The sequence below is a fragment of the Setaria italica genome, chromosome VIII, assembly GCF_000263155.2.
Source record: "Setaria italica strain Yugu1 chromosome VIII, Setaria_italica_v2.0, whole genome shotgun sequence".
Classification (NCBI taxonomy): Eukaryota; Viridiplantae; Streptophyta; class Magnoliopsida; order Poales; family Poaceae; genus Setaria; species Setaria italica.
The window spans coordinates 22,615,953-22,638,234 of NC_028457.1; the positions used below are offsets into that span (position 1 = coordinate 22,615,953).

Consider the following 22,282-nt stretch of genomic DNA (forward strand, 5'->3'; position numbering starts at 1 on the left):
AGAGCACCAAAGACGTTCACCCATTTTTTTAAGAAAAGGTCAGCAGCAAATCAAAACAACCACCGAGGATGTTCCAGGCCAATTCACCGCAGAAAAAGGAATAGCCCCTCCAGCAATCACAGGCACTTTCAGTAAAATAATTTGTGCAAAAAGAAAGGGGTACAGCATAACTAAACAGTCCGCTATCCAAATTATAAGTCATTCCAATTTTCATGGAGAATCAAAATATCTTAAGTTTGACCAAATTTATACAATAAAGTACTAATATTCATGCAACCATATAAATACCATTAGTTTCTTCATTAAATATATTTTCATAGTATATCTATTCGGTGCCATAAATGTTTATTTATTCATTAAATATATTTTCATAGTATATCTATTCGGTGCCATAAATTTTTGTAATTTTGATCAAACATAAAATGATTTGACTCTCCAAGAAAATTGGAATATAATTTGACTCTCCAAGAAAATTAGAATGACTTACAATTTGGAATAATTTGGAACGGAGAGAGCATCATGTAAAGGCTCCCGAAATTTGTTGTTGCCACATAATTCACATCCATTCTGCGCTCATCAATGAGGCGAAAACTATAGACATGCATAATGCTTTCTACATCAAAACTCTATATGCCCAGGCCTACCTATAGTTCAATCCTACCCGAATTACAACCTCAACAGCTCCAATCTAACAGAATAGCCCATAGTTGATCTCCAACCATCAATTGATCCATTCCTCCAAAAATGTCACCCTGGTCTCAATCGAACGATCCAGCCCAAGTATACAATATGTTCTCAAGCAATGATCCTTAGCTACCTCAGTTAAATCATAGTCTCTTCTGCTTGGCCACTTGAGTCAGTCTGATTAGTTGCTCTAGCTTCTTCCATTTCTTCTTCACTCTGGAACTGACTTTCTAGAACATCATTTATGTTATCAGGTGGGCACTGGTCCGCATGGTTCCTAGTGTTTGTCTGGCAGAAGCACTCTGGCCACGAGTTCGTGTAGAAAGACTCTGGATGGATTCGCTTGTGGGGGCCACCGAAATGTGTGTTGAACATGACCTGCCTGATCCTCTGCTCAAAGCCAGCAGTACGGCCTTGGGCCCTGTCGATGAATATCGGGGCAAGGGCCTTCCTGTTTGGTGTGATTGTTGTCCGGAAACCGTAGTACAGGCGGTGGCCCATGAGGTTGTTTGCAAAGTTGCTTGGGCCATCATATGTGGGTATAAAAATGTCTGACAGGAGACAGACCATGTAATCAACAGCCGATCCTGCTAGCCCTTGGGTATTTTCTTCCAGCTTTCCGGGTCCAACCGTGCTGTGGTTCTCCAGACGTGGAAACATAGCCTTGAATGGCTTCATGAAACGTTTCCCACCAAAGAGCTCACCAGAAGCAAGGTAAATGCGCGTTGTATTGTCAAATCCCATAGCACGTAGAATAAGACCTACCTGCACAACAATATAAATAGAGCCTTTGATTACTTCAGTCGTTTATGCAATGTCAGGTATGTTATTGATTTTTCACTCTTTCACTTATTTTTCTGCTTTAGTAAGAAATAATATTCACCTATATATTTTTCAACTTTGCTCCATATAATCATTTTGTATCAACTAAAATGATTCGTTAATGTTAAGAGTACAGAATGTTACATGATGTTCAACCAATCATGGAAACTAGAACAGCATTCATACACACAAACCATCAACGGGGAAAACAAAATGATGTAGATCACAGATTGCTTAGGTAGAAGTAGAACGGCAAACTGTTCACAATACATGAAGGAAAGGTACAGAGAATAGTACATCCAACAAGCATGTGTATTCATGTCTGCTAATTTTAGAATATGACCCATTGTTGATTGTTTAAAATGAAAATGTAATGTAAATGCAAAAATGTACAAATGTACCCATGGAGTTCGGATAAAAAACTGAACTAGGATGCATGTGAGTACATGAAAATGTAAAAAACTCTTGGGAAACCACCCAGAGACGTTCCAAACTGTACTCAAGTACCATACCATAAGCATCAAAACCACTACGTTTACCTAAATAGGTATTCAGCTTAAATTTGCACCCCATTCAAAGCAACTAACTTTTGATTTGAAAACACAAAACAAGCATTAGCTCTTAAGAAACATCTAGCAAAAGTCTACAAGAAGATTCAGTACCTCTTCTGGAGTTAAAGGGCACTTTCCAATGAGCCTTCTTTCCCTGGGGATAAGTATCTTTTCTGCAAAATGTTCTTTCCTGTACTTCAACAGAATTTTCTGTTCTTGAGGCCTGAATATGTCGATGCACCTGCAATTTTCATTTTGGTGTAAGGTAAAGAAAATGGCACAGCAAGTAATGGCAACTGCATCAAGTTTCATGCACAGGTTATCAATGGTAGTCAAGATCAATGAACTATACAGTGCGTAATGATACTGTTTGATTATATATATGAATTTATTCAGAACTAAGTGATTATTTTTAATAATAATTTAATTGAATCCATACCCAGCAAATGCAAGCATATCCAACTCAAAACGAAGATGAATTGACATGAAATGGCCTTCTGAGCGGAGCTTGGTCACTATCTCACTGCTTGTTTTCATGATATGTGGCTTGAATCGTAGTGCGTGATAATTCACCCTGCATCTCAATCTCTGGAGCTCTGGATCATCAATATCTTCTGCCAAACGGTGTGAAAATGGAGTTAAATATACAGCCCCATATTTCTTCATCTTCTCCAAAGCAACTGTTGCATACCAAGATACTGGTGCATCTCTAGGTGGTCGAATCTGTCATGACAAAGAGTGTCCCATGAGTACAGTATGCTCCTAACAATTTGACCTTTTAAAGATAGGGAAACGATAATAGTATAACTGAATTCAGTGTGCTTTCAATTTATTCACCTGATGTGCCTTGAGCTTCTTGGTCTTTCCATTTGCAGTCGTTTCTGGAATGCTCATAACAATTCGAACATCATATTTCAATGTCTTGATGAAGTGGGGAACATCATAAATACCTACAAAACCACTGGGTGCATATATAAATGCAGAAGATAAGTAAACACCAACCACGGATGATCATGCAGATCATTCAACATAAAGAAAGTTGACCAAGAAGATAATTACAAAGCCAGAGATGACGTGAACTGAATGTAAATTTAGAAACTGAAACCTCACCATAATTACCGAATAAAACATCTTATAAAGAATGAGATCATACTGCTTGTAAATCATTAACAATGTGCAATCACCTTATTATTTGGAAATCAATTACCCAAAACTTAATAATTCAACTTTCAATGATGTATTAGTCCAACTCTGAACAGTTATAATCTTGGCACAGTAACATCTTCATGATGGCATTACACAAAAATGAAAATAAGGATTTCTAAGCAATTGCAGGTAAATGCATCACATGCTTCTCCTACAAGATATTATAATATGATACTATCTGCAGTGTCAACAGTACATGCTTTCACTCAGAGTATATTAAGTTTTTTATCAATAGTAAACTTTCAGACTGGACACTGAAGCAATGTCAGACTCAAGTTTCTCATAAATTCCTACATAAGGGCTCTTTCCTACACAATGTTGGAAGGTCATTGACTCTGCCATGCTAACGTTGTGAATCATCTGGAAAGAGAACAAAAGCTGGGTATTCAAGGGTTCACGTCCCCAACTCCCCAGCAAGAGATGGAACTCTGGATCGCTGCCGGAGTAGAAGATCGTGGTTGTTTACTGTTCTGAGAATAAGACTTAGATCAACAGTGTTTCTAGTGCTTCCAATTGGTTGTTTTCTTCTGTGTGTAAACCTTTCCAAACAATAACACTAGAAAGCACTAAATTATATCCAATCACATGGCCACAGATAATTATAAGAAACTAATCGGCATGGCTGCCTACATGGAGGATTAGGTCAAATATATAATGTTAATCCCACATATATACAGAATATTTGGTTAGAGAAACAAATAGAGATGTGGTTCAACAAACACAATAAGATTACTTCTGTTTGTTGTAAAAATTCTCAGTTAACTTTGTGGGCAAACTAATTATATCTCGTAGAGATTAAAAAAACTAGTGGTGAAACAGAATTATTCACAAAGAATACAAGGTTTGTGGTAAGCCATACGTGCAATAATCTTCCTGTATGATAAAGCATTTCAGACAAATTACATACCTCTCATCATGCCAGAATGAATTTGTGTCTAACTCTGGCAGCACTAGTGTAGCATTCATGATTCGTGCAGCAACAACAGCATTACATATCTACAAAATCAAGACAACACTGATCTCAAATTTCTTAGCTATGTTACCATGAACATAAATTTGCACAGTGAATTATGCTGCTTTAGATGCTAAGTTTCTTGTATGAATCATACTGCACTACGTTGTTGGTTCAAGCCACCGTTGCACCGGACGCGCAAGTACCCACTGCTCTCAGATTCAGTTGGTGGGGCTGCAAGTAAAGATATTACATTTCAGTATAACCATTTACCCTCACTCGGAATGGCATGCAACTGGACCAGTAACTTCTGCAAGGGTACAAAGAGAAGCTTACGAGACCAATACGTGCGTGGTGCAGAAGATGCTCTCCAGCCATTTGAATCTGCAGTTCTCCACAACTTATTTACATCAACATCCTTGAGTAGTAGCATTGATGTCAGTACAAGAAATAATATGGTAGAAAATTCAAGTAAGCATAGTATGTATATCATTATAGTACTATCTTCCAAGTCCATGCATATACGGCAAATGAATCTGAACTGAAAAGATAAGTGACACACCAAAAATCTATATCTAAGAAAATTTTGCTGTTTCTTTAACATTACTCCTAATCTGTTTAGTATTGTATTTCCAAATGCAACACTATCAAGAGTGCCACTTAGCATTACGTTCTGGTCAAAGTGTTGGTAACCAATTCCACAGAGAAGATGGTGGTGATTCCTTACCAACTCAAATACATGTGTTTTATGCCTAACTTCATCATCCCAAACCACAATAAAGTATAAAACGCATTGGAAGTTTCATTCCCACACCTTATTTTCATGCTGAGAAATGTAATCCATGCAAACTACCAGCTGGAACATCATGTTTTTAAAGCATTTGTTAAATATTTGTCACGTTTCCTGCAGCTCCTTGATAGCCTTGACATACTGCACTCAAAACAACCATAACTTCCGGTAGTTTACTCCATATACTGTATATTTGATCCACTTAAAGAAGACTTTGCGAGGTCTTTAACCGTTCTATAAACTTCTGAAGCAATGCAGATGCAAGATGACATGGTGGACAGGATCAAACTTGTGCTGATTTTATCTTAACTTTAGTTAGTGATTAGTGAGAGTGACGCAGATGTCCTGTCTCACATCTTAATAAGGTGTATCTACAGTCAGTAATGGGATTCAAGCAGCTACCGAACACAATGTAGCATGCATCTAGCATTTAATCCCTGCTAAGGAGCTCCAAGTTCTAACATCTGTAAAGAGCACCCACAATTGCCCACGAACGAGCAGGGACATCACAACCATGCCAATGCTTTCAATTATCATTCCACACACCAAGCAGAGCGAACCGCAAACCCTAACAGAGAACCGCACGCTAGAAAAGCAGGCGGCGGGCGGGCGTGGCGAGCGCACCTGGACCCTGTACGAGGCGCCGAACAGGCCGACGGAGGAGGAGGAGCAGAGCCAGATGGTGCCGGCCACCAGCGCCGCCACGGCCACCCAGAGCCGCGCCGGCCCGCGGCGCCGGCGGAGCGACGCCTCGCTGCCGGGGCCCCTGCAGGGTCCACTCGAAAACCAACCGAAATCAGCGGCGGAAACCAAATCAAATCACCGGAAAAGGAATCGCCGCCGGAAGCGGGGGGTGGCTCTCACCTGCGCATTGGGATCGCGCGGGGTTAGGGTTTGCGCGCGCGGATTGGGGGGAATCGCGGCGCTAACAATGGGGGATGGAGCGAATGGACTCAGATCTGGGGCGGGGGAGGGAGCGAGCGGGGCGGGGGAGTGTGCGTGGGCCGGTGCAGTGCAGTCCAGGTGTTCGGCGCGACGCGGCTGCGCGTAGCTGGAAGAGGATGTTTTCTAGTTTGAGCCTTTGAGGTGTCAGATTCTGGTTGGTCAGATTATAAATGTTGTTTATTGATTACGGTGAAATTTGTTGGTTTGGCTGATTTCAAAATGAGATAGGTACACTGCACTCAAATTCTCTGGCTACACCCACCAATAATTTCCGGGGGCTTTAAACCTTTTTGTTTGTACTTAACCTAAGAAAGAATGAATATAGGTAAGGATAGAACTTGATTTTATTGGAGTTTGTTGTTGTATACATCCTACACTACGATTCATCGGTTTGAACGGCAAACCGCCGAGAATAATTGAATCCATTCGTACGTTTACATCCTTAATCTCTATCTAGCCTTTTCATATCATGGATGTGAACATGTACATAGAGGTTCTCTTAAATGTGCTTCCAATGACTTAATAATAAAGGATAATCATGGGCATGTCTACGCATACTTGTGAATTTCGGACCTAATTCATTCAAAAGGAATTTAGGATCTAATTCACATTTTAATAAGTAACGATATAACTATGATTTTGCAAGCAAAGTCATTGTAACAAAGAAAAAGAAGTGATCGAAAGCTAGCTAACCCTGATTTCCTCGAGATTGAGTCAAAACAAGGTTTAGCAACTTATTATATCTATTTACCGCTTTGTAGTGTAGTAGTAGACCTGATTACTAATAAGTTGCTTCATCTTTTTGTTGTTGTTGTAAGACATGTAATCTTTTGGTCTATATTTTAAGACCCGTTCTAACTTGTGCATATCTATGACATTATTAGACTACATATTCCCAAGGCTAGACCACCCAAAGTATGATCAATTGGTTGGTGTATAGATCAAGAATAGAGTACATCTTAATACACTTTATTTGATGGAAACATGATATTTATTTGTTGGGATTATCCTCGTTTAATTTAATTGTGGTACTTCATTGATTTCAGCAAAGAACTTTTTTGTCTAGTAACTTCATAGTTCCATGAGATGTATCCATGACCGATTTGTTAGCAGCCGGTGGTATAGTACGTGGTACTCATGGAGAGAAAGATTACTTTTAGTTCAATAAATTTAGAATGGTGCATTTTCTTATCCTTTTCACAAAATCACAAAACTTAATATTTTCTTCTCACAAAACTACAAAGTCAGTTACATTCTCCATTCCAACACAATGGGTCGAAGCCCATCTGATGGGTCATGCACGGCAATTGCATGTCTCCTGGGAATCTCGTTTCTAAATTTTTTTCCCTCCAATCCTCCTTCTAATTAAGTTTATGTACTTTCCAATTTCCTATCCCCTCTGATCTATTGTTGTCCTGCCGATAAGGATAAGAAGCAATTAATGATGGTGTCTTGTTGAAGTTTTTGGGCTGCAGCCTTCAGTTCTACTATACTAACTTTGCATCATAGTATCAAGGTTCAATTACAAGAAAAAAATTATCCTTCACTCTTTTAGCATTAATGCCTATTGTATTTCTTAGTATTGTAAAAAGACATGAAGTTATATAATGGAATCCAAATACATTTTGGTCAATTATTAGTAATTTCCAAACTTAGGGAGCATTTTGTGTTTCACACAGGGACCTCAAAAATTTAGGTATGGGTCCATGCCACAAGGTAGTTAAATATAAGAATTGTTTTGGCCACACCACCATACAGAGAGGGTGTCAGGGGTTACTCTAGGCACATATGACATGAATGCTATATTTAAAAATGAGTAAAGTACACCGCCGGTCCTCAAACTTGTAGTTCTGTGTCATCCTGGTCCCCAAACTTGCAAAACACACAACCAGATATGTAAACTTGCTAATCGTAGTATATGGGTCCTAATTCTTCATGATTTCCATTATGCTTCTCGCGTGGCATGTTGACTCTATGGTGAGGTGGACTAGGACCTACTCATCCCCATCTCTCTACTCTCCCCTCTCTCATGGCCGGGCACCGCCGCTGCCGGACCACTGCCCGAGGTAGACCGACGCTAGATGGCCTAAACCTACACCCCACCCGCGGGAGCCTTGAAGGGTGCGAGGTCAATAAGGCGGACGACGCGGTTGACGAGGACAAAGACAAGCACGAAGCTGTGAGCGCCGCAGGCTTGTCGATAGGCTCGAGCTCTGACGCCGGGCCGCCGATGCCTCAGGAATGGGGCCGGTGACCTCCTTTTGTGCATGCAAAACAGGTATCGAGATCATGCATGCCTTCTGCCGAGCCGAGCAACATTGCACATGCCCGTGCTGGTGCTGCTTGCTCCTGTGCTCGGGCTGCATGATGCTAGCCACCGACCACCAGTGGGAAAGACGCCACACGCCAGCAATTCCATCTCCCGTAGGGCACTTCTCTATGTTCTCGCTCAAGCCATGTTCACCTCCAAATTGCTAGCACCATTAGTTCACTCTCCATTCCAATTTTCCTTTCGATTCCCCTTCTTTGTTTATCTTCTCCCTAATTCAGAAAGGAGCAGCCATCAAGCTGCCAGCAGCGGCAGTACTACAGTAGCCAGAGCAACCAAATCCCCATGGAGGACGAATCCCAGCTTGAGTCTGACGTTGATGCCAACATTGGAAAGTGAGCGAGAGGAGAATGCGAGCTCCGTCACTGCCCATGGCCCATGCCGACGCAACAACGTGCGAGGTGATGGGGAAGGGATGAGAGTGGAGAGACGGGCTGGCACATGGGCCCTACATGCCATGCAAGCATCTTAATGCAAATTATGAAGAATTAGGACCCATACACTACGATCAGCAAGTTAGGGATCTAGTTGTGCGTTTTGCAATTTTAGGGATCTGGTTATGCGTTTTGGAAGTTTGGGGACCGAGATGACACAACACTACAAGTTTGAGGATCAGTGGTGTATTTTACTCTTTAAAAATTCAAGCATCTGTGTTGAAAGTCATCTCTCGTATCCTGTCCGTCGAACATATAAATGTGTTGCTCTTGCTTGCATGACAGAATGGTAAACAGAGACATTGGACTTCGATAGAATGGAAGCGTCAGCATTTCGTGCCTTTACAATTGCTGAACGAGACCATATGTTCATTGTTCATGCTGATTAAATTTTCCATACAAACCATTAAAGCACTAGCTGTGTCAATTAGAAAAAAAAATATAGTGTTGTTGATAAAAAAAGGATAAGTATAAGCATGTGTATATAGAGGCGACTTGGCATTCCGACTATAGAGATTACATAAATGTATACAACTAGGAATACAAAAGTCCTTGCAAATACTTTATAAGTCAAAATTCTTTAGCCCAAACTCTGTCACTTGCGCCGATGCATGTTTGCAACCAATGTGCATATGTAAGAGTTCAATACGTTGGTCATAGAGTTCTTTCCAAAATAGCCTCTAATATGTTTTTAATCTTAACTTTTATCTTATCTTCTCGAAGAATATGTAAGAATCTAAACTATTGGCACTCATGTATTCTTAGGCTTCCATAATAGCCTCCAATGTCATGCCGGAGGTAGTAACATCCTAGAGTCTCATAACCTGAACTTTTATCTTATCTTTTCCAAAAAACATGTAGTTTCGTTTCACAAGTCTTGTGACGAGTTACATAATACACATAATACAAAATCGCGTGTTAGTTTAGGTACTCCATCATTCTCAAAACGTAAGACAGACAGTATTCAAACATTCTAATTTAATTTTCAACCAATAATTAGTCTAAGAATTTATTCATTAAAATGTTCGATATCATTGCATTTATATTTGAAAACACATTCAAATGATATTAATTTCAAGGTAATATACATAATTCGTCAAAATTCATGTAAAAATGGTAGAATGGGTAGACAATAATATCTTCATGGAAATTTATTACCTTTTGTCTTTAGCATGGCGTGCACTCTTCGATTTAGCACCTTGATACCTCTATTGGAGTAATGGATAGACAATAATATCTACACAAAATTTATTACCCTTAGACTTTAGCGTGGTGTGCACTCTAAGATATAACACCATGATACCTCTATTGCATTATTGAGAGTAGACAATAATATATTTAAAGGAATTTATTATCCTTAGGCTTTAGCGCGTGGCATGAACTCTTAGATATAGCACCATGATACCTCTACAGAGTACTGCAAGAAAACAATATCTTTATAGGAATTTATTACCCTTAAGCTCTAGCGTGGTGTGCGCTCTTAGATATAGCACCATGATGCTTCTATCATAGTATTGAGGGTAGGCAGTACTATCTTTATAGGAATTTATTACCCTTAGGCTCTAGTGTAGTGTGCACTCTTATATAGCTATAATACCATGATATCTCTATTGTACCACTGAGAGTAGACGCTAATATCTTTATAGTAATCTATTACCCTTAGACTTGGTGCGATGTGCACTTTAGATATAGCACCATGATATCTCTATTGAGAGTAGACATTAACATCTTTATAAGAATCTGTTACCTTAGAGTGCAGTGTTGCATGCACTTTTATCTCTACCGAGAGTCATTAAACTTTAGCGTGTTGTGGCACTCTTTGATGTAGCATCCCGCACTAGAGAAGTAGTCATCACGTGCCTATTGCCTAGCCACCTCGTACCATCCCACGACAAAAGTTTTTTTCTTTGGAAAATACGACAAAAGGTTTATGGCCTGTTTACCAGCTCACCACTATCATACACACAGCGGCGTCATTTCGTCGCCGCGTCAGCGGAGTCCTACGTGGCCGCGGTCCACGTCGGAGGCCCCACGGCCCTCCACGCAACTCGCCCAATAGCCTACCGCCATCTCACCCACCGATCTCTCATCTCCCACCGCCACGCGGGCCCGATTGACTCAACAGGACCCACACGCCACCAACGCAACTCACCGCGACCAGGGCATCTACCTCAATGACATGTGGGCCCATCGGCCGAGACCGTGGCGCGCCCGGTGGTAGGCCACCTGCACGGCACGAGCATGAAACGGGACCAGGCCGCGCACGAAACGCTTTGCTTCGATCGATCCATCATCCATGCTCTGACAGACAGGAAGGAAAGGAAGCAGAGCAGAGCACGAGAGGACGCCCTTGCCTTTCCTCCCAAAACCGAGCCGGCCGCGCCCAGATCGGCAGATCCCGATCCCCTACGCGATCCATGGCGTCGCCGGAGCAGCGGCTTCAGCAGCCGCCGCCGTTCGCGGCGCAAAACCCTGCCGCGCAGGGCCCGCCGGGCGCGGGGGCGCTCCCGGGGGCGTTCGCCAACCTCCAGATCTCCCGCGGAGCGGCGGCCCCGCCGCCCGGCGCGCCGCCGCACGGGCTCACGCCGCAGCAGGCGCCCCCGCCCTTCGCCGCGCGCCCGGGGCAGACCTCCGCCTCCGGCTGCGGCCCGGCCCGCCTTCCCCGGCAGCCCTCCCGCGCCGGCGTTCGTGCGGGCGCCGATGGCAACGGCGGCGCCGTCCGCCGCGCCGCCCTTCGGCGGGCCGCCGGGGGCAGTGTCGCAGCAGCCGCCTCCGTTCGGCGGGCCTCCGGGTGCCGCGTCACAGCAGCCCCCGCCGTTCGGCGGGCCCCCTGGGGTGGCGTCCCGGGCGCCTCCACCGTTCGGAGGTCCACCTTCCGCGGCGTCGCAGGTGCCTCCGCCGTTCGGGGGCCCTCCTGCCGCGGTGTCGCAGGCGTCTCCGCCGCTTGGAGGCCCTCCCGCCGTAACGTCGCGGCCGTTCGGTGGCCCTTCCGTTGCGGCGTCCCAGGCGCCGCCGTTCGGTGGCCCCCCTAGCGCGGGTTCACAGCCTCTGCCGTTCGGTGGGCCTCCCGCCATGGCGTCGCAGCCGGCACCACCAATGTTTGGCGCGCCGCGGCCGACATTCCCCGGCCAGCCTGGGCCGACGGCGGCAGCTTCGTCGCAGGCAATGCCACCTAGCTTCGGGGCTCCGCAGCAGCCTCCAACGCCGTTTGGCGGCCAGACGCAGTTTGGGGGTCCACAGCCAGGTGCGCAGCCGCCCTTTGCTGCACAATCAGCGCCTGTGGCACAGCAGCTGCCATTCATGGGACCACCCAGGGCAAATGCTCCGGCGTTTGGGCCTCCGTCATGGCAAACTCAGGTGATAAAAGCATTCCCTTGAGCATGTTGAAATCCTCCTGTGAAAGATTAGATTTTTATTTGGGAGGGAGGGGGTGCTGATGTTTGCAAGTGGTGATGGTTTACTCTTTTTATGGTGTTTATAATGTTACATACAGAAGGACATTTTTTTGAGTGTTTATCTGCTAGTTGTCAACAATTTTCAATTGGGTTATTTGAACCTTGTGTTGATTGATTGAACCTGTAACCATGTGTGATAGATATTATATTTCCTATTAAATTATATTCCAATGGTTTATAATTTGTTAACTTAAGTGGTATGTGGATTTTATTTGGAATACATGGGTGGTGTGATTAATAGTTTAGAAGTAATACTCTTTTGAGTATATGATCAAATACTGAGTTGACAAAAAATTGAAACTTAATTTATTGACAAGTTTATGGTTTCATAGTGTGTGAAAAGTTAATTGAAGGGTGTGGTTTCATAGCACATGGGAAGTGAAGAACTGAATCTTAAAACTCTTATGATTATGATTCTTGGAACCGTAGAAGCTGTACTTCTGACGTGCTCTATAAAATTATTTGTAGGGAGCTGGGTCTGGTGCTATGCAGCCACCTATGGGAATGCCAGGCATCCCTGGCATGCAGCCAAACACACTAGGACCCCCTGGCACCCCGACTATGCCGTATTCTCCACATGCTGGAACCCAGGTCTCAACCCCATCCAAAATTGATCCTACTCAAATCCCAAGGCCAATACCTGAAGCATCAGTCATCATTTATGAGACCCGTCAAGGTGGCCAAGCAACCGTTCCCCCGGTATGTCTTAGAGCTATAATCGTGTAAATGGTGTTATATTTTCATTAAGATTTTGTTGCAGGCTAAAACTGTTCCTGCCTCTTATATAAGAGTAACTTATTGATCACAGGCTGCATCTAGTGAGTTTATTGTGAAGGACACTGGGAACTGTAGCCCTCGTTTAATGCGATGCACTGTGAATCAGGTAGCTTAATTGAATAATTACTTGTAATTCTCTGGTGTCTTTGTTTCTTTGTTGATCTAATGCTAATTTATTTCTATCAGATACCTTGTACTGGTGATCTCTTGACAACATCGGCCATGCCTTTAGCTCTGATGGTTCAACCTTTTGCCCTTCCTCACCCTTCTGAGGAACCTATTCAGGTATTTGTTTTCACTTCTTTGTTCTTGCACCAAGGGAAACACTGCACACGCTCAGAGAACTTTGTAAATAGATGATCAGTTTGATAGGCACCGTAATAAACTCAACTTTTGTTTTTTTATTACTTTGAAGCACTATCATATCAATGATATCTGCATAAGTGCGTTGCGATGATAATGGCACTAAACTGGAACTTGTATTACTTTAATTGATGTAGTATACAAATTCCATCTGCAAGAATTTATGGTGGTACCTAACATCAACAAAAACTTTTTTGCTATATTTTGTTGTAAGTTGCAACCATAAGTAGCCTTAACTGGCATAGATCACTTGCAAGAGAGTAGTGCTGAACCTATCTTAGGTGATGCCAACGCCAACAATCAATCTTGAAGGTTATATGGCTGAACCTATCTTCTTATGAGTCGACTGAGTAATCAATCATCAAACATCACTCATTTTGGCACTATATGCACCTATCTCCTTATTAGCTTAGGTTTTTGCGGCTTGTCACAAAGATCAAGAAAAGTTGGGATTATTACTGCAATTGGTCAACTTTGGTGTTGATCTCAATATCCAAGCCCTTGCTTTAAATTTGAATGCTATAGTAGGTTAATACATTAGATCATAAATAGTCCAACTCCTAAAACATACCCGTTTGTTTTCTTGGTCACAATGTTCAATTAATCTTCATAGTGGTGTATAGAAGTGTTGATTGCAATCACTTGTGTTGGTAATCTGCCGACTAGTTGCTTGTTTTTTATGGATTGAACTTCTAGTTGCTGGTTTCTTTCTAAGGTTACTTGGCAATTCAATTTTATTTTGAGGAGCTGTAATGAAGTAGTAGCAACAACTCCAGCAGTTCCATGAATGTAAACTCTAATGTAATTTACTCACAATTCTACTTAGCAGAATTATCTGTTTACCTTGTTTGAAGCTTAACTCATTGCCTCATATTTTAGCTTGTGGACTTCGGAGAGATGGGACCCATTCGGTGTTCTCGTTGCAAAGCGTACATAAATCCTTTCATGAAATTTGTTGATCAAGGGAGGCATTTCATCTGTAATTTATGTGGTGAGGGCTTAAGCTGCATTGGTTTCAGTCTTATTTATAATTCATACTATGTGTCAAAGCTTAATAATATGGCAGCCGCTACTTATTGCTGCTGGTTAATATTTTGCTACCTGCCTCTGCTTTTAAATGACACAAACATTTGACACAATGTGAACTTGCCTGTATGATATGCTCATGAAGTTCTTACAGCATCAGTGTTATCCTTGTTGTCAGCGAGTATTTCTTTTAATTTTATTGAGCATGTTACATATACTAACTTTAACGTATAATGATCCAAAACTCTGTAGGATTCAGAAATGATACTCCTAGGGACTACATGTGCAACTTAGGGCCTGATGGTAGGCGACGTGATGCTGATGAGAGGCCTGAGTTATGTAGAGGAACAGTTGAATTTGTTGCTACAAAGGAATTTCTGGTTTGTGCTTATCTAATCCATGAAGACCTTGTAACATCTGCGTCATAGTGTTTGCATTAAATAGTCTGTGTGAAACTCGTATCTTCTATGTGATGCAATCTTATTTATATTTCTTCACTCCACTATTTGGTTATGAAACCAGCAAATTATGGAACTTGGACTAGTAGGCTATTAAAAATGAGTTTTATACAGCAATCCACTGTCCTCTGTTGTATATTTAGTTTCTTGCTTGCTTTGCCTTTTGCATATACTATTCAATGAAAACCCATCATAATAATTTTTCAGGTTCGTGATCCAATGCCTGCCGTATACTTCTTCCTTATTGACGTCTCCATGAATGCTATACAAACTGGTGCAACTGCTGCAGCTTGCAGTGCTATTGCCCAGGCTATTTCAGATCTGCCGGTAAGTTATGTGTACTGGACTCTGTTGTAGAATTCAGGAACTCATATAAACCACTGTATGTCTTTTTTAATCATGACTACCATAGTGACAATTTGAACTGCAGCACTATCTACAATTGTAACTCTCCCTATAGGGTCTTGTATGCTTTCATGTATAAATATAACTTATATAATGCCCGGGTGAAAATTGTAGTTTTTATGAGTCATAGTACATGAAATGCTTTAATTCTGAGTATTTGTTCTAGTATCAGTTTTTAGTATTGATAGATAGGCTATAGGTGTATTGTGCTACTTCGGGTTCAATTCTCTTTGTTTTATCTACTGTTACTCTAGGAACAGAGTATCTAGTTGATTTTTGGCACCTACATAATGACACAATGACTGATCAAGAATATGGAGTGAACATCTCTTTGATGGTTTGGCTTGACTTAAGTAAAAGCATCGCGTACAGATGATAGAGCCTTCACAGCCAACAATCCCATTCCCAAGAGTTCATATCAATGTATCCATATGGGGTAAACATTATTGTTCAAAGACCAAATACATTTGACCACACATAATGGCAGACTTGATCGATTAATTTTCTTAAAATAATTTATGAAATGAAACTTGATTTGCGACGCTGACTGTTTTTCTGTGTAATGTAGGAAGGTCCTCGGACAATGGTTGGAATTGCCACATTTGATTCTGCGATTCATTTCTACAGTCTTAAACGTGCTCAGCAGCAGGTATTCACATTATCTTAACAGAAGTGCTCTGAATGCACATTAGACATTGTATTGCAACTTGCATTTTCTTTAAACTTGCCCTCAGCATCAGAACTTGGGTTTTGGTTTTGCATTGCCATGGTTTTTCCTGTAGAAGCAGCCATTTTGGATCCATAACATCAATTCTCAATGGAAAGTTATTCCCTTAACAAATTAGATTATGCTGCGCACGGCAGCAGAGCAAAGCAATCACATTCTGACCCTTCTTTTTATGCAAAAACGTATCGATTCTGACCCTGAAATAGTGGGGATGTTAATTGTCTCAGTTTTCCTTTTTCACTTTTGGGAGTGAAACTCTTGAATTAATTGGTAACTCTGTTTCTCCATTTGATTATATTTTAGTTTAGAATTATTGTATGCCTTTTTTTTGGCTGTTAATGGATCATATATATATGTGTGTGTAGAAATATCATTTTCATTGTCTTTTATGCCATCTCTTTTCTTTTTTAGTACACTTTGTTTCTGCATAAATCTTACATATGTGAATCGTCTAAGTAACTTCTTTCCCTTGCAGCCTTTGATGCTCATCGTTCCTGATGTTCAAGATGTATATACACCTCTTCAGACAGATCTTATTCTCCCAGTTTCCGAGGTTTGTATTTGTAGCAGCTGAAATTTGGCAGTGCCTTTTATTTCATTTTCTGATAAGGATTTTTAGAGAAACCTTTTGTTCCTGAAAACATTTTTTTATGATCCAACCTTTCCTTTGTGGTTTCAGTGCCGGGAGAATCTGGAGCAGTTGTTGGAAAGCATCCCGAACATGTTTGAAAATAATAGGGTTGCTGATTCTGCTTTTGGAGCAGCTATGAAGGTACTGGTTTACGTTTTATGGGTGCTAGTTCTATTTCCACTTGGCATTAGGTCTTGCTGAGCAGCAGATCAAATTCATCATCTTTATGCAAAGTAAAAATTCTTGTTTCAGATTTTTACTGTCATGGTTGATTGGGTAACTTTGTTCTTGTTCTATTTTCTTCAGGCTGGCTTCCTGGCGATTAAATCTACCGGTGGAAAACTTCTTGTTTTCCAATCAGGTATGCTTGTTAACTATCAGAGATAAGCTAATTTCAAGAACTATGTTTTTGCCAACTACTGCTAAGTGTTTCATTGGTTTGCTTCGGCACTTGGTTTTCTAGATGCATGCTTGGCTTAATCAGTGAGTGATACTTTCACTATGTTTGAATTTGATCTGTCTGTTCCTTTGTAACAAGTGGTATATTCTAGTTCAGGAAGTTCTACCTGTCATTAGTACCAGATTGGGATGGCAGTGCTACATGAATGGCTCTAGTGCTGTACACTGGCCACATAAGTTGTTTAGACTTCATAAGTCAAATGACATTTTTACTTCAAGTCGTGCAAGTAGATTCAAGTCCTTTTTTTGCCTGTTAAGGTTTCAATTGCTGCTAATTTACCCCATATACCTTCTGTGGGATATTTCACTTTTTTTTTTATTTCTCAAACTTAAGATCCTCATCTGTTATCAATTTGCATTGTTGGCAGTACTTCCATCGCTTGGGGTTGGTTCTTTATCTGCTAGGGAAGCTGAAGGTAGAGCAAATGTTACAACTGGTGATAAGGTATTCATTGTTTCATATACCTTTTTTACCTTCACTAAAAATACAAATAAGATCTACTTCCATATATTTGTTTCATTAACAGCACATGTTCATTTTATTGGGAATGCTCAGTTAACACTCTAATAATCTTGTATGATTCTCAGGAAGCCCATAAACTGTTGCAGCCTGTTGATAATACTCTCAAGACAATGGCGTTAGAATTTGCTGAATATCAGGCATGATATGTTAAGCGCTTGAGTTTTTTGTTTTCTTGGTTTTGAGGCTTGTTGCAGTGACATTATTTTTCACCTCTTTTCAGGTCTCTGTGGATGTATTCCTCACCACACAATCCTATGTTGATATTGCTTCTATATCTGTTGTGCCCCAGACTACAGGTGGCCGGGTAGGCATTCTCCCTATTTACTTGCAAACCACACAAGAGGCATGCATTTTTTTTATCTAGAACAATAGTATATCGTTCTCTAGAAAGTGTAAACATATTTATGACTTTATAATTGGATATATAGTCTTGATCGAAGTTTGCTATCTACATTGGATCATTGACTGATTATGTTGGTTTCATGGTTTGTAAACTGTAAATCACTGATGATAGTTGGGGTTCTGTTTTCTGATGTGATGAGCACTTGTCCACTAGGCATAGCAACCTTGCCATGTACAGGGAGGCATGTCTTGCCTGGATATTAGCTTATAACTGAAATGCACTTAGAGAACTAGCAAAATGTTCTCTAAATATTCAAGGGAAAACCATTGGTGCATATTTGACTAGGTAACCATATAGTTTCCAGTGACAGATTTTGTGGAATGAATATTGTTATACCTAGGAGAGAAAAATACAAAGGTAACAAAATACTCATGAAAAGTGGTCATTAACTCATTTCTACGATTTCCATGTTCCTGAATTTCTTTGAGGTAGATGTGCGCATGATATGTTCTCAGTCTTTTTGGATGTCTTGATCCATTCAAAAAATAGTGACATTCTAATATCTCAGGGCCCTACATTTTGTTTTTTTAGGGATATGCTGTATGGGTCTAGGGGAGGCCCCTACTGTGAAATGCATCTTTACTTCTATATTTTCATTTTTCATTAGGTTATGATTATTTCTGACAATTTTTTTACAATATTTAATTTTTCTTTGCAGGTCTACTACTACTATCCATTTTCTGCTCTTTCAGATCCAGCCAAACTCTTCAACGATCTTAGATGGAATATCAGTAGACCCCAGGGTTTTGAGGCTGTTATGCGTGTCAGGTGCAGTCAGGTGGGTTTAATCTCAGATCATCTTTCCTCAGCACTTTATATGTTAAAAGAGTCTGAATGTGACTATTTCCTTACAACTTTACACCAGGGTCTCCAAGTTCAGGACTATTTTGGCAATTTCTGCAAGCGTGTTCCTACTGACATTGATCTTCCAGCGGTCAGTACTTAATACTGGTGTACACTAAATGTGGTTTAATATTATCTGCATCAACTGTGATACGAAGCTTTGCCTCTATAGTTTAATGTTGACATTAATTTGCTTTGATAAACATTAGAAATATATATATGATGGTATTGCTACTGAAATTACCTACACCAACCTTCTAAAAGCACATCACTATTTTAGAATCGAAGGAAGACTTAAATTGCATTGGCATTGCGTTTAGATAATGACACATGTAAATCATGTTCCTAACTATTATTACATACTTTATTCCATTATTCATGCATTCTCGAAGTTTTTGTTCCTTTAGTTGTCCCTATGTCATTTTTTATATTTCCTTGAATTCTCTATCCTAAAAAAAGATTTTATGTGGGTGCAGATTGATTCTGACAAAACTGTGATGGTCACATTTAAGCATGATGACAAGTTACAAGAAAACGCGGAATGTGGCTTCCAGGTAATAATGAGATGGAATGGATTTTCCTGATTACTTTTCCATGGTTATGTGCCTATTTTTTTTAGAACAAGTTTTTCTCAGGATGCTTTTTCCCTGCATTTCTAGTCCCCAGGTGCTGAAGTCATTATGTAGTTGAGAATGCCATGAGAAATGCTTAGGTTTCACGTTGAGCTGGAAAATAGTTGCTATACTGAATTAGCAGCATGTATTCCACAAGTATTAGCACTTAGTCTCCTTTTTTGCTAGGGTTTGGTAAACTGGTTACTTGTACTTATTTGTCACTTGCATGCATTTGTCCAAGGCTCCAAGCTACTTTCTAACTTAGTTATGAGAACCACAAGGAGCACTGGCCCAGAAATACTAGGACCAGAACTTAGCTGTGCTGGTATCTTCTCAAGATATGTAATTGACCCATGAAAACCATCTACTTACCCAAAATAGAGTAACTACTATATACAAACTAGTGTGTAAGAAGCATTTGCTTTTTTGATGCATAATGATTTTAAGTTTTGAAAATTCTTTTGAAATATCTATTAATCGCAAAAAAGAGAGTAAAATCCAGACCTTTTCTTAAGAAAGTTATTGTAGCTGAGTGCAATCATATTATAAATTATCAAAATACCTTGTCATAACTGTTGCAGTAGTGCTTTATTTCCATCCGTTGATGATTTAGTTGTACTGGTTGCTTGTAGTATTTGAAACTGTGCTATTATCTAGGTTTAATCTTAAGCATTTTAATATCATGATGTCTCAATTTGAGGACTTTAGTATCTTCAAGACTAGTACACTTGTCATGTCTAGTTTGTATCTGCTATAGTTGATTCATCTTGCATGGATGTTGACTTTGTGTTGGATTAGTTGCTATAATGGTGTTTACTTAATATTTATGGCTTTGACATTCTATTCCTGGCACTTTTCAGTGTGCACTTCTCTATACTACTGTATATGGGCAAAGAAGGATCCGAGTCATAAACCTCTCACTTTCATGCACAAGTTTGCTTAGCAACCTTTTCCGGTATGCTGATTTGGAGACACAATTTGCTTGCTTCCTTAAGCAAGGTAAAAACAGTGAAGATCCTTTTAATATAACTTTGTTCACCTTTTCTGGCTTTATAATTATTCAGCTTATTGATAAAATGTCTTAAGCAAAAGTACCTTGAATGATACCATTTTGTTCAAACTCGTCACCCATGGCATATTATGGACGATACTGACATTCTTGCACCATACAGCTGCTAATGGCATCCCGACATCTCCACTACCCCGTATTCGGGATGAAGCAACAAATACATGCATAAATATTCTGCAATCTTACCGCAAACACTGTGCGTCTGTAACTTCATCGGGGCAGTTGATTCTCCCAGAGGCTCTAAAACTGCTGCCTTTGTATACTTTAGGTATGATTATGCCCATTGAGTGTTTTACATTGTTTCTTCCACGTCCATTGGTTCCACTAACATTTTCACTTTCTTTTTCAGCATTGGTCAAAAGTGTAGGCTTGAGAACCGATGGACGTTTGGATGAACGTTCCTATTGGATGTCTCTTGTCTCCTCAATTTCTGTAGTACTAGCTGTTCCACTGGTGTTCCCTAGATTGATTCCGATCCATGATCTCACATCAAGGGTACTAGTTGCATTGCTTATTACAGCAATGGCAGTTTTTTTTATCTTCCTTGAGGGAAAAATTATCTAAATTTCGGACTTATTCTTTCAGGCTGATGATGATTCTCTTATACCCAGTCCCCTTATGCTCAATAGTGAAAATGTACAAGAGGATGGGGTCTATTTATTGGAAAACGGAGAAGATGGTCTAATTTATGTAGGAAATATGGTAAATCCAGCCACCTTGGAACAAATATTCGGCGTCTCTTCTTTGGCTGCATTACCAGTCCAGGCAAGTCTATCTGCGGTTTCTCCTCTTGAAGCCTTTTGGTTTGTCATAGCACTGTGTGCCTAGCGTATAACAATATGGACTGCTGATCTCCCCAGAAATTTAGGGTATGCAACATTACTGCATCACTAATTACCTGACAAATGAATTGCTTGCAGTTGGTATTGGAGCAATTTGACAACGAACTCTCGAGGAAGGTTAACGAAGTTGTAAATGAAATAAGACGCCAGAGATGCTCGTACTTGAGGCTAAGACTATGCAGAAGGGGCGAGCCATCTGGTTAGTCTTCTGAACCACTCAGTGAACTTTGTTTTTTTTAACCCCTGGGGTTTTGATACAAAAAGAAGAAAAAACCCACTAGGTGTTGTGTTTGATTAAATGAACGTTTGGTCCCTGCAGGCGATTTCTTCCGATCATTTTTAATAGAGGACAAGGCACCTGCCGTCTTTTCCTACGTTGAGTTCCTTGTGCATGTGCACAGGCAAATCCAAAGCAAAATGACGTGAGAGGCCTGGTCCCCTTGTAACATTTTGGCAAGTAGGTGGCATTGTAGGTACCAAAAGGAGATATATTTCCGCACAAGGATACAGCAAAGAAGCGGCGATTCCAGATCACTGGGTGGAGCATCAAGTTAGCTCGGAAAATAGAATTGCAGGCATTGAGGCCTGTGGTGTTTGCAGCACCGTTTTTGGAGTGGGTGGTACATGTTGTATACAGAGATGAGAGGTGTGGAGTGCGAAGGCTCTGTTTTTGTGTTTTCGTTAGCATTGTGCATCCTCCCTATTTATCTCTTGTGCACAGGGGATGTACCATGTTTAAAGGAAGGTTATAGAAGTTAAGTGATAAAACTGTATCTAGCTATAGTATGAATCAGATGTATAACTTTCGGAGTTTTTGTTCGAACAGTTGACATTGTCGAATATAAGTTGGTGTGATCTGTGAACTGTTGACTCGAATTATACACCTTTGCTGGATGCAGTTTCATCAGTGCGATCTTATTGGAATAATGCGTCATGGCTGTCCTGGTTTCACAAGGTTATCTGAGGATCCAGTT

At 40.8% G+C, this 22,282-nt stretch overlaps 2 protein-coding genes across 3 annotated transcripts; one reads left to right on the forward strand and one right to left on the reverse strand.

The window, feature by feature from the left end:
• Positions 1–447: 447 nt before the first annotated feature.
• On the reverse strand, positions 448–5,931 carry LOC101773203 (uncharacterized protein At1g04910). Of its 2 annotated transcripts, XM_004979209.2 has the most exons (9): positions 5,870–5,931; positions 5,630–5,771; positions 4,552–4,633; positions 4,373–4,449; positions 4,171–4,259; positions 2,895–3,018; positions 2,497–2,780; positions 2,169–2,298; positions 448–1,449 (listed from the first exon to the last, which is right to left on the reverse strand). In XM_004979209.2, exons 1-9 carry the CDS (start codon positions 5,875–5,877, stop codon positions 823–825), a joined length of 1,563 nt encoding a protein of 520 aa, XP_004979266.1. In that variant the 5' UTR covers positions 5,878–5,931; the 3' UTR covers positions 448–822. The 2 variants fall into 2 exon arrangements, with proteins under 2 accessions (XP_004979266.1, XP_022685047.1); XM_022829312.1 differs by lacking the exon at positions 5,870–5,931 and having other exon boundaries at positions 4,552–4,599; positions 5,630–5,726.
• A 5,061-nt stretch (positions 5,932–10,992) lies between these two features.
• LOC101773615 (protein transport protein Sec24-like At4g32640) lies at positions 10,993–22,189 on the forward strand. Its single transcript, XM_014805693.2, is given in 24 exon segments — positions 10,993–11,337; positions 11,339–12,070; positions 12,637–12,867; positions 12,977–13,051; positions 13,132–13,230; positions 14,188–14,299; positions 14,587–14,714; positions 15,000–15,119; positions 15,766–15,846; positions 16,400–16,477; positions 16,604–16,696; positions 16,862–16,916; positions 17,383–17,459; positions 17,603–17,674; positions 17,758–17,841; positions 18,599–18,718; positions 18,806–18,874; positions 19,260–19,337; positions 20,258–20,396; positions 20,570–20,734; positions 20,816–20,961; positions 21,052–21,231; positions 21,387–21,507; positions 21,628–22,189. Coding segments are annotated over 24 exon segments (3,369 nt in total). The 5' UTR covers positions 10,993–11,130; the 3' UTR covers positions 21,735–22,189.
• Positions 22,190–22,282: the final 93 nt, after the last annotated feature.